Source organism: Anopheles coluzzii, chromosome 2, assembly GCF_943734685.1.
Source record: "Anopheles coluzzii chromosome 2, AcolN3, whole genome shotgun sequence".
NCBI classification, from domain to species: Eukaryota; Metazoa; Arthropoda; class Insecta; order Diptera; family Culicidae; genus Anopheles; species Anopheles coluzzii.
In genome coordinates, this window is record NC_064670.1 from 56,512,553 (window position 1) to 56,524,805 (window position 12,253).

A 12,253-nucleotide genomic window follows, 5' to 3' on the forward strand; every position below is an offset into this window, starting at 1 on the left:
TAGCGACAATGGCCCCCGGAAAGATGGTCCTTGGGGCCCCTAGCTGGAGAACCATTTGCCGAAGGGCTCCCCACCCTTTCCGGCAAAAAATTTAGGGCCTGTGACGGATGATCGTAGGGGATATAGACAGCATTCATTAGCGGTATAGGTTAAGAGATAAAAAAGTACATTAGATTGGCAGCATGTATGAGCTACTTGTTGGGGCTATTTGGGGAGATCTGATCGTTATGTGAAAATGGTTATGAGATATACTCGATATGAGGAGGGGGGAATGAATTTGGTTAATTTGGGGGTTTCTATTTCGGATACCAAAAATAGAACACAAACATTTTAAGTTTCACTGTTTTTATTTGCCATTTTCAATGTAACTATTACTCAGCAACGCTTATGTTGAATGATGATTATTGGTATGTGAATAATAGTGCAACACATGATGGAGTTTATGCATAGTTGTGTTTTGCATTTCCTAATATCCCTACTATCTGTTCCGCCGAAAACCTAAACTTTTTTTTATAATTGTTTTGTGATAAAAAATCATGTGCTAAAGGCAATGCTCATGTCGTTACTTAGCTGCATTTGCTATTGCTGATGCTGCTAGGCAATTAACGCACATTGCACAATACGGATAATAATTTAAATATTAGTTTATAATAAATAAACCGCATGTACGTAAGGAACGATAAAAAGGGACATTGTATGTCTCGGGAAGTGTGTATGAGTGTGTTATTTGTAAAATGGGAGTTGTAGATTTTTAGTTTTAAATGAATTGCTATTTTAACACATTCCAACAACGGTTTTAGACACTGTAATGGGAAATTGGTTCCGTTTACCAACCCCGTTTATGACGCACTGGTGTTACGTTTAGAATTGTGTTTATTCAACATTGCTAAAATCGAAAAACGAGATCAAGTTAAAAAAAAAGTAGATAATCATTATTTTCAGTGTTCTCGAATCTAATGATCGTATACGTACATCACACGGATGGTGTTGGTAAATCCAGAGCCCTGTTTCCAGCCTGTAACAACTACGATTGGATTGCCCGGCTTTAGGAATCCACGTTCCTTGCCAAACTCGATACCGTACTGTACGCGGGCATCAACATCCTTCAGCCAATCTTCCATAGCAGGCTCTGAAATGAGTGACACATATTTATTAGAAATCATCTATCCTCTAACGTAAGCAGGTGGCTAATGATGTTGGGAGCAGGCATATACATGGATATACATTGTCCATGTTGTCTGCAAAAACGCCAGACCCAAATCCGTAGCATATCGCCCTTTTAGCAAAACTTACGCTCATAGATGACGGGCAAAATGCCTCGGTACAGATGGCACTGACGTGCGGTTTGCGCGAAACGCGTTACAGCAATAATAGGGCAACGTGGTCGATACTTGGAAATCAAGTGCGCCGAACGGCCAGAGGTGGTAATGACGATGATAGCGGCGGCACGACTCTTAATCGAGGCCTCGGCACCGGCAATTGCGATCGAAGCTGCCGTGTCGAGCGGTGTTGGCGTCGTGTCGACCAGATCCTTGAAGAGATTGCGATGCCACAAGGCAGCTTCCGCTTCCTTGCATGTCTTAGCCATCGTCAGCACGCACTCAAGCGGGTATTCGCCCTTGGCGGTCTCACCCGAAAGCATTACACAATCCGCACCGTCGATGATGGCGTTAGCAACGTCCGAAATTTCAGCACGAGTCGGACGGGGCTTCTTAATCATAGATTCCAGCATCTGAGTGGCACAGATTACCGGCTTTCCGGCACGGTTACACCTTGCAATCATCGATTTCTGCGCCAAGAACACTTTTTCGGCCGGAATTTCGATACCCAGATCACCACGAGCAACCATAATGCCGTCGGTTGCTTCAATAATTTTGTCCAGATTTTGCATACCCTGCTGGTTTTCAATCTTTGAAATAATCTTGATGTGTTTTCCCTTCTCACCAAGAATAGTACGGATTTCCTTTAGCGCAGCAGCGTTACGGATGAAGGACGCAAAGATGACGTCCACTCCTTGCTCCACACCAAACGCCAGATCCGACTTGTCCTTTTCCGACACAGCCGGGAGATCCACCGGCACGCCTGGGAGGTTTACGCCCTTGCGCGAGCCCAACATGCCACCGTTTTCCACGGTACAGGTAAGCGTATCGCCAGAAATACTTTCCACCACCAACGAAATGAGACCATCATCAACGAACACATGATCGCCAGGTTTGACCACCTTCACGATGTTCACATAATCAACGTAGATTTTATCCTTAGTGCCTTTCTCCAAGTGCTCCTTGTCCGTGGTCAGCTGAATCTTTTCGCCCTTCTTCAGCTCGACTTCTCCGGTGCCGCTGCCCTCGATTAAACCGGTACGAATTTCTGGCCCCTTCGTGTCGAGTGCAATGGCCAATGGGAACGGTTTGCCCAGTTTCTTCGAGTAGTTGTCGACAGCTTCGCGGATGTTCTTGATTGTGTTGGCGTGATATTCGTGAGAACCGTGCGAAAAGTTGAGCCGAGCAATGTTCATGCCGGTAGCCATCATTTTCTCGAGCATTTCTGGCGAAACCGAGGCCGGTCCAATCGTACAGATAATACCCGACAGACGAACGAATGGCGTTTTCGAGTCAATATCGAGGGAGCAAATATGCTCTAAATGCGAAACTGCCTCGGGATTCATTTTTTTACCCTAAAATAAAATAAAAAAACAAATGAGTGTTAAATATCGTTTTATCACATCATAACACAAATGTTTTGCACTACTACATCATGCATTTACGTCAATCACATTTCTTTTAATTTTTATCTAATCGAGGCACTCTGCCGTTATAATATTAGTTAAAGGGAAGATTCATTTCGAAATTTTGCACTGCACTAGAAATGTGTTCATTGGTGACTTAATGTTTGCCTCATGAAATAAAAGTTAGCACCATTGTTTATTGTTGATAAGGAAACCGTGTACATCCAGTGTAGTGTATATGGGTATGTGTACCATACCACTGTGATAGGTGGTGGTATAAAATCAATAGTTTATGTAATCAATACATAACACAATGCGACACGCGCTTGTGTGTATGCACACAACATATAAATACTTTTGCTATCAACTGGCATCGTAACCCAACAGATTCAACTTCAATTAGATTGCATTTGTTTGGCTTGCGAACATTTCGAATAAGCGAGATGAATCCATTTACACGATACTAATCATTTGCAGAGGATGAGCTAATCTTAGAGAACGAAATCACGTATATTGCACCTCCCTCTCTTGCACCTTAGATTTTGTAGTAAACATAGAACTGTATGTACACGACGTGAAAAACATGTAAACCCATACATTCATCAGCAAATGGGGGTTTGACCAATATTTAGACAACTCATAACGCATACAATACTGTCTAGAGCGTCACGACGCACCGATGTAGCGTGTAAGTGCAGCGTCGACGAAGGAAAATAATTTTTCACTTGTCCTTGGTCAAGGGCAAACCAACCGGTCGATTTGCCCGCTACTGCACACGAAAACAACGTTTCTAAAACATTCCTATTCTATGCGTTTTATATTAGTAGAAACTAGCTAAACGATAATATCATACTACCGATGGCACATATCATAAAGGAAGTCCACAAAGCGCCTCGTAATTGCACGTAAGACTACCATGTACTATCAGCTTAGCGCACGTACAGAAAAAGGGTTAGTTGCAAACAAATGGATTAAAAATAGCGCTATCTAGTTTCTTTCTTCTCGGCACACTTTTTCCTCACAGTCTTGGCAAGTTACTCAAAGCACGACGAACGAAGACGATGAGCACCGAAACATCAAATCGAAATTTGCTTATCCTTGACCGTTCTTCCTGCGTTGATGTGTGTATGCACTTTTTTTTCCTGCACCATGATGAGTTATCTCGTTTCTGAAGAGTTGTGTCATCCCAGGGAATTTATCATCGATATAATGCATCAGAGCATCGCCAGCTGGTAGATGATAGGTGTTAGCACACGTAACTGCACATCATGCACACGGAAAGCACGCCAAGAAGACTCCTTACACAAGCACCTCCTTGCTCCGCTTACCTTGGGGTCGAAATCGTAGTCGGAAACCCACACCATCATCCCTGAACGGTTAAAGGTACTTATCAATGAGCGGAAATCAAAGAATGGCCCTGCTCGAGGGAAAAGCTCAATTACACTTCTTCTTGCGGCCGGATGCAGTACAAACTGCTGAATTTGCTGCTTAGGTTGCGTCACTCCAGATGCACACAGAGTGATGGAGCGCGACAATAGGAAGTCGGGTGAGAACGTTCCACACTTGGCACCGAAAAAGCAGGCAAACCTTTTCACGTCCGGTTGCTTAGCACCAGCAATCGATAATGATATGGTGACCGCGGTAAAGGTTGGCACTTTGGCGAGGTTAGCACGATTCAACGGTCGCCGCTGAAATGAATGTACGTGATGGTTTTGTGGCTCATAATACAGCCGTGTTGGTAAAATGCCATCTTTTAGCCACGATTTGTGAATCGGCGCATGAACGCTACTGATGAACTGACGATCGTGCTGGGCGACAAATGGCAAGCAGCCCGAGAATCTTTGCCGCTGTTGAATTATCATTTCATCTGACCGCGAAAACAGAATTACAGCTGCGCTACAGCCTTTTCGACCGATCAAATTCTTTACACAACTGTTTACTGCTATCCCGAGCATTTTGAAATCGGAGTTTGCGGAAATGAGTGCGTTCAGTGGACTAGGTTCAGAGGACGATGTTGTACCATTTCCCGACTAACTTTAACACGCTACCATTTTCGTTGTACGACAATAACTCACAAAATCAGATGTTTGCTGTCTGTACGCAAACTTCCGTTGCTTTACACAGGGAAGACTAATATCCAAGTGTGCGTCGCAGTTTTCGCAGTTCCCTATCACCTTTTAATTCGTTTTCAAAAATAGATCTTAGAGCATCCTTGCCATCAGGTTGACGAAAACGATACCCCAAACCATGCTCTAAGCGGAGATGGATAATTAAAATTATAGCACCCATTTCAGGAGGGATTTCAAATGAACATGCTTTTCGTGAAATTCATCCAGTGGTTCGGTTGTACATGGAAGGACGAATGAAGCGCATGCGTACACTGGAAAGAAACTATGTAGATTCAAGGTCATCTTAAAACGAAAATTCAATATGCTTTTCTCTCAAATTATTTTACACTATTGCAAGAGGTAATATTCAATTATGCTCACAATGAGATGACTTGTCATTTATATTCGCTGCTATCAACAAGTATTTTACAGTATACGCACAGTTCGGTCAAAAGTAGTGATATTTCATTAAAAAATAAATACCGCTTTCTTTGTAAACTACGAAAATGTAAGAAATATAAGAAGTAAAAAACACATCAATATGTGTCATTTGATAATCCGCATTCAGTCAAGTGCGGATTACTGAGCGTGAACTGTATAGGAATTGTTGCAAACATTTTGAAACACTACCTGAGGTTGATCATCCCTGACTTACCCCGATCATCTGATGTCAACATATGTGTGTGGTAGTGTTATTGTGCAGAATATAATTTGCTAACAATCGTAGCAGTTCTAGGTGATTTTAGTATTACACAAAAACGTAATAAATTTTACAATGTAAATATTTTTTCTAAAAGTGTTAAACCAAGAATGACGAAAAGAAAACGCTGCTTTAAAATGTGGGTGTAATACATGTACCGTACCTCCATGGTGTGTTCCTGAATAAGGGACAAAATGCTAAACTGCTACCACAATCAATGCAGCTGGACTTCAAAACCGAAAGCTTGGCTTCAGTTTCACAATCTTCCGAAAATAAACCAGACACTGCCACGGATACACTGGCCACAACTGTGTAACTCAACTAGAAATCACGCAACAACCGAATGTCGAAGACGAACATAAACGGTGAGCACGCACGTGAGAAAACCAACTAACTCTTCGGACGGAATGTAAGATCTGCTTCACCGGCATTCGTGTTCCGGCAAAAAAAGAAACCAGCTGGTGCGTCAATTGGACAGAGAGGTGTGTATGCTAGTGTGCGTAAGATAGCGAGTTCGATGGTTTGATAGATCCACCTAACAGCCGCTGGTCTTACGCGAGCTAACCAATGTCTAAATAGCTTAGATACACTGTTGTTATTGTTTATCAATCGCATAATAATACGGCCAGAACTGGCAGTACATTTTGTTTCGTACGTTTGGTGCATCCACACAAACATATCGGCTGCATTTTATTCCTAAACACAAGATTACAAAACGGAACGCCGGTCGCTGCTTACTGTACGCACACATACTTGCAAAACTGTAAAACATGGCGTAACTGCGAGAGGGGGGCACGCGTCATTCTCTGGATGCGAGAATGAAGGTCAGTCAGAGGTTAAACGGGTAAATACATTTTTAAAACCTCCATTTATTTGCGCCAATATTAAAATTCATCGTTCCGGAACTTTTACATTCATTTGTCACCGAACAGGGAATTTTTAGTTCGTCGAGAAACGATAATTGACTATAGTAACTAATGGTATTGCGGCACAAAAAATCATTCCAACGAAAGCTCTACAGTCGCGCAGAATACAGCAGCCACTGGTGTATGATAACGATATTTTTGGACGAACTTTTTTATTTCGACTAGGGTGAATTGAAATTACTTACTTTATTATTAACCAACGTTTCACGGAATTAAGAATTCTGGACAACACTTTATGGAAACACCAAACAAATAATCGAGATTTACAATTGTCAACGCTTGCTAGGATAGGTAGGACACGTTTACAACTTGCCGCACGAGCTCCAGTCAACAGAATGACGAGAGCAGCACGACTCGTTGCGAGTTATCATCGCGAAAGGCATCTCGTCGACCGACCGAGGAGTCAGCATTGGGTAATAGCACGAGTCGCACATGCTAGCTGATATGATGAACTTAGCGCGGCTGGGAGAAAGGAGAGGCAACGGCGTAGTTGATCATTGCGGGAGAATTATGGTACGATGCTTTTTCATAACCTACACAGAAATTGCATCGTCCTCCATGACCTTCCCAAGATCGGCAAGAAGAAAGTATTGTAGACAAGCGCAGGGTGTTTTAAAAGTAAAATGTGATCAGTAGAACTGTACATGTGATATTTGCTCTAATACAAATAACAACTTTCACTTGCTAATGGTTTGGAATGCATTTTTAATGGCATTTCTATTCAGCCGTGTTATTCAACGCGATATGTTTGAACCGTTTTATTTTTTAAATGGCAGCTTTTAACATGTCACAGACCTGTGATGTTACACAGAAATGTTACGGACTATTCCAAAGTTTTAATTCGTAAATTCCGTTCATTCGCAAACACATTCTTCTTAATTTATTTCTGTAATACAGGATTTCGAGCCATGTCATCGAATACAGTCTGAACTCACTGGTTGAACTTCGATTCCCTGCCAACTATTGAATATGTGCTTTTTAGTTAGCACGTTTTTCCATACCAAAAAATGATGAAATTTTTCTCGGCAGGCCATGAGATTTTTGTGAAATTTTCAAAAACCGGTTTTTGATACAAACGTATGCTTTTTAATTGAACTGTCAACCAACTATCGAGCGTTCAACTAAAAAGCATCCCAAATAGCCAGCTCGAACTTTATAGCTGATTTGAGGCTGTTTTACGAAAAATTGTTGCGATGTCGTACTTTGTGGCTGATTAAGAGATAAGAAGTACTTTGTGGAACTATGGCGCTTTTTAACATGCACACGGTACTCTTTGGAACCTTGCGGATGTTTAGCCTGATGTGTATGGTTCATGATGGAACTTGAAGGCTTGTTAAGAAAGCGTACCGAACTTGGTGGAACTTTATAGCTTTTTAATGCATGACATCGGTACATGGTGGCTCTTGTCAAAGTATCAAAGACTGATGCCGTCAATCATCTAATTGCTGCTGCTAAAATTATATCAGTTTTTCGTTAAACAGCCCCAAATCAGCTATGGTGTTCGAGCTGGCTATTTGGGTAAGTTTGACATATAAATGCCATTCGAGAAATGACAGTATTTTCCTCCGTCTAATAAGGCCTTAAGAGGTACCGTGTACAGTCCCAAATAGCCAGAATTGCTTAAGCAGCTCATTTTGGCACGCTAAAGATCGCTGATCTAATTCGCCTTTTGCAGTAGATAAACAGCATCAAAGTTCCAGGCGGTCCTTCTAAATAGCGCCTAAGCAGCTTCCTAAAGCTACGGTGCTGGGGATTATTTTTCTTTGTGTTTTATTTTCAAGCAAGCGTCATCGATGAAATAAACAACAGGATTTGTTTTGTTTGTGTACATGTGTATATTTTTAAACCCTTAATATTCATAAATTACACGAAACGTATCATAATTTACTGTACAATCACAATCACTTCCTTCAAAATCCCTTCTTCAAAGAACTAATCTAACTTGTACGGCAGCAATGAGATGATTGGCGGAGTCTGTCTTTGACACTTTGACAAGACCCATCTTGTACCGATGTCATGCATTAAAAAGCTATGAAGTTCCACCAAGTTCGGTACACGTTTTTAACAAGCCTTAAAGTTCCATCATGAACCCTACACATAGTGTTAATCAGCCGCAAAGTTCCAAAGAGTACCATGTGCCTGTTAAAAAGCTCCATAGTTCCGCAAAGTGCCGTCTATCTCTTAATCAGCCACAAAGTACGACTCTGGAACGATTTTTCATTAAACAGCCCTAAATCAGCTATTAAGTACGAGCTGGCTATTTGGAGTGGAGCGCCGTTTATCCGGGCTTCTCGGGACTAAACCTCGCCCGGATATGCGAATAACACGGATAATAAGTCAAATGGTATATATTTTTACCAATTTCTGATTAATTTTTGGAAAATTATCTTATTTTTTGATAAAAATAACCTAGTTTTTATTAACTAGGGTAAATGTACCAGTATTGGGCAGGTTAGTGCAACAGTTTCACAAAAACTGCTTGTAAACTTACAATTTTTGTTACTTTTCATGAAAGTGACGTTATTTTGAATGATAAACTATCAAATTATGTTGTGCTATTTTTTATTTGCCGTTTCAAATCGATTTTCTAGCGATATTCATGAAAATGCAAACACTGTTTTTGTTCCTATTTTGGGCAGTTAGGTCCTATTTTCGGCAGGCTGTGCTCCTATATTCGGCAACGCGAATACGGGTCGGTAAATTTTTTAATTAATGCCAATAGGTAGACACAAATGTTTAAAACAGTTTTACATTCCCACTTTCCTAAGAATGGTGTTAAAAAGTACTTAAATTATTAATTTTATGTTGCCCATTTTGGGCATTATGCTGGCCATTTTTACAGCCCCAAGTGCCACAAATCCACTAAACGACCACTAAACGCCTTCTAAACGACTCAAGCTCTCTACCTAAACGGAATATAGAAAGACTTAGTTTAGCAGACGGCAAACGACTCATGCTCAAGTGCCACAAATCCACTAAACGACCACTAAACGGCTTCTAAACGACTCAAGCACTCTACCTAAACGGAACATAGAAAGACTTCGTTTAGCAGACGGCAAACGACTCATGCCTTCTAAAAATAGCAAAAAAGCTGGTGGCGCTATCTGTTTGTGGGATACCCAACCAGTTGAGCTTCCTCGCTTGGAGGAGAGCTTTCATTTCCTTTGTACTGTTGTATGGTTTCGCATTGAAGTTATGCATCGCTAGAACTAGAACGGCGATACGATTGGTTAAATACTAAACTCCAATGGAAACCACCAGCACTGAAGCAAGTGAGGTATCTGACCCACGTATCTGACCACACGACCATTTATATAGATTTTTGGTCGGAAATTTAGAAGGCTATATAGGTCATAATAAGAAGAAACTTGTCGAAACACATTGCAAGAAAAGGATAGCAATATAATGATTAGTTTTAATACGCTATCTATTGATCAAACCAATGAAGCTGTGGAGCTTTCATTTTTTTTCTATGGATATTCAATTTTCCAGTCGTTTAAGCTTAATCTGTGGCGCTTGGGGCCGCTTTGATGTGAGTTGCAACTAAGTAGGCGTTGAAGAATAGAGACAGTCTGGCGGCTGCAGAGTACGGCTCCGACTGCCCAAATAGCCAGCTCGTACTTTATAGCTGATTTAGGGCTGTTTAACGAAAAATCGTTCCGATGTCGTACTTTGTGGCTGATTAAAAGATAGACGAACTTCATAGCTTTTTAATGCATGACATCGGTACAAGGTTGGTCTTGTCAAAGTGTCAAAGACAGACGCCGCCAATCATCTCATTGCTGCTGTACAAGTTAGATTAGTTCTTTGAAGAAGGGATTTTGAAGGAAGTGATTGTGATTGTACAGTAACTTGTGATACGTTTCGTGTAATTTATGAATATTAAGGATTGAAAAATTAAAAATCATATACACATGTACACAAACAAAACAAATCCTGTTGTTTATTTCATCGATGACGCTTGCTTGAAAATAAAACACAAAGAAAAATAATCCCCAGCACCGTAGCTTAAGGAAGCTGCTTAGGCGCTATTTAGAAGGACCGCCTGGAACTTTGATGCTGTTTATCTACTGCAAAAGGCGAATTAGAGCAGCGATCTTTAGCGTGCCAAAATGAGCTGCTTAAGCAATTCTGGCTATTTGGGATGTTGAACTCTACACATTTTGTTTGATATTTTGAAAAATATGCATGGAAATGATGTGAAACTTCGTATATGAATAACAAATGAGCATATCTCTATGTAAAAAATATATGTTGATACAATTTTCAACGCGTTTTTGCGTAATTACACGTTTTTAGTTACCCTGCCGAAAACAGGTACACTGCCGAATACTGGTACAGTTACCCTACATGTTTTTTTAATGAGAATATTTGAAATTTGCCTTGAATTATCGTGTTTTTTGCTAATGTGCTCTTTTAACTGCTTTTTCAAATATCCTCCTCATAACGTAATGTCACCTTTGCATTGAACTTTTATTTCTCAACAGCACGAATAAACGGACAGCCGGATAAAAGGTATCCGGATAAACGGCGCTCTACTGTATGTCGACAACCCCTGTATAGATTTTTATATTTTACCCAATACTTACAGGAGTAAAATCGGTATCTTGCAGACCTAATATAGCCATAATTGGTACACTTACCCTATATTTACACCTGCTAAAACTTCTTCTTCTTCTTTTGGTTCAACAACTGTTGTCGGTCAAGGCCTGCCTGTACCACCCCAAATAGCCAGCTCGTACTTTATAGCTGATTTGGGGCTGTTTAACGAAAAATCGTTCCGATGTCGTACTTTGTGGCTGATTAAGAGATAGACGGTACTTTGCGGAACTATGGAGCTTTTTAACAGGCACATGGCACTCTTTGGAACTTTGCGGCTGATTAGCATTATGTGTAGGGTTCATGATGGAACTTGAAGGCTTGTTAAGAAAGGGTACTGAACTTGGTGGAACTTTATAGCTTTTTAATGCATGACATCGGTACTAGGTGGCTCTGGTCAAAGTGTCAAAGACTGACGCCGGCAATCATCTCATTGCTGCTGCACAAGTTAGATTCGTTAATTGAAGAATGAATATTGAGTGAAGTGATTGTGAATTATCAGTAAATTGTGTAAATTTCTGTGTAATTCATCAATACAAAGAAATTAAAAATATACACATGTGTTTAAACGAAAAAAATCTTGTTGTTTATTTCATCGATGACGCTTGCTTGAAAATAAAACACAAAGAAAAATAATCCCTGGCACCGTGGCATAAGGAAGCTGCTTAGGCGCTGTTTGAAAGACCCACATAGAACTTTGATGCTGTTTATCTACTGCAAAAGGCGAATTCAAGCAGCGATCTTTAGCGTGAAAATGTACAAATGTGTAGAGCTGATTAAGCTGATTCTGGCTATTTGGGACTTATGGAATTGGCTTTCAGTGACTTGATTACCCCCCCCCCCCCCCCATAGCAGGATAGTCAGTCCCACGTATGGCGGCACGGGATTAGTTGGGGCTTGAACCCATGACGGGCATGTTGTTAAGTCGTACGAGTTGACCTGCTAAAACTATGGACGGAAAAACTGCTTGCCCTCACAGCTTATGCAAGGTAAATGCAAGGGCGTTGGGGCCAAAGTGGGTAGAAAGGAGGTGTCGTCATGTAGAACAATTGGGCATCGAGGTTTTAGAAAAAAGCACAAAACCAGGATCGACGGCAGTTGTCAAATGCGACGAATGTTGCTGGTATTTGGATGGGATAAATGAATTGTTTTCATTTAATAAACATTTGTTTAGCAATAAAAATTTGTATTTTGC

The 12,253-nt window shown here is 40.9% G+C and overlaps 1 protein-coding gene across 4 annotated transcripts; it reads right to left on the minus strand.

The window, feature by feature from the left end:
• Positions 1 to 328: 328 nt before the first annotated feature.
• On the minus strand, positions 329 to 6,821 carry LOC120954020 (pyruvate kinase-like). Of its 4 annotated transcripts, XM_040374548.2 has the most exons (5): positions 4,168 to 4,282; positions 4,054 to 4,094; positions 1,294 to 2,674; positions 973 to 1,129; positions 329 to 886 (listed from the first exon to the last, which is right to left on the minus strand). In XM_040374548.2, exons 2-5 carry the CDS (start codon positions 4,090 to 4,092, stop codon positions 874 to 876), a joined length of 1,590 nt encoding a protein of 529 aa, XP_040230482.1. In that variant the 5' UTR covers positions 4,093 to 4,094; positions 4,168 to 4,282; the 3' UTR covers positions 329 to 873. The 4 variants fall into 4 exon arrangements, with proteins under 4 accessions (XP_040230482.1, XP_040230484.1, XP_040230483.1 ...); XM_040374550.2 differs by lacking the exons at positions 4,054 to 4,094; positions 4,168 to 4,282 and adding an exon at positions 6,645 to 6,821; XM_040374549.2 differs by lacking the exons at positions 4,054 to 4,094; positions 4,168 to 4,282 and adding an exon at positions 5,697 to 5,947.
• Between the last annotated feature and the right edge of the window lie 5,432 nt (positions 6,822 to 12,253).

Bases quoted from the DNA above. Each gene is read 5' to 3' on its own strand.
- LOC120954020 (XM_040374548.2), bottom strand. From the start codon at position 4,092: ATGATGGTGTGGGTTTCCGACTACGATTTCGACCCCAAG. The intron at 2,675-4,053 runs GTAAGCGGAGCA...ATTTTATTTTAG, and splicing joins ACTACGATTTCGACCCCAAG to GGTAAAAAAATGAATCCCGA. The intron at 1,130-1,293 runs GTAAGTTTTGCT...CACTCATTTCAG, and splicing joins TTTGCCCGTCATCTATGAGC to AGCCTGCTATGGAAGATTGG.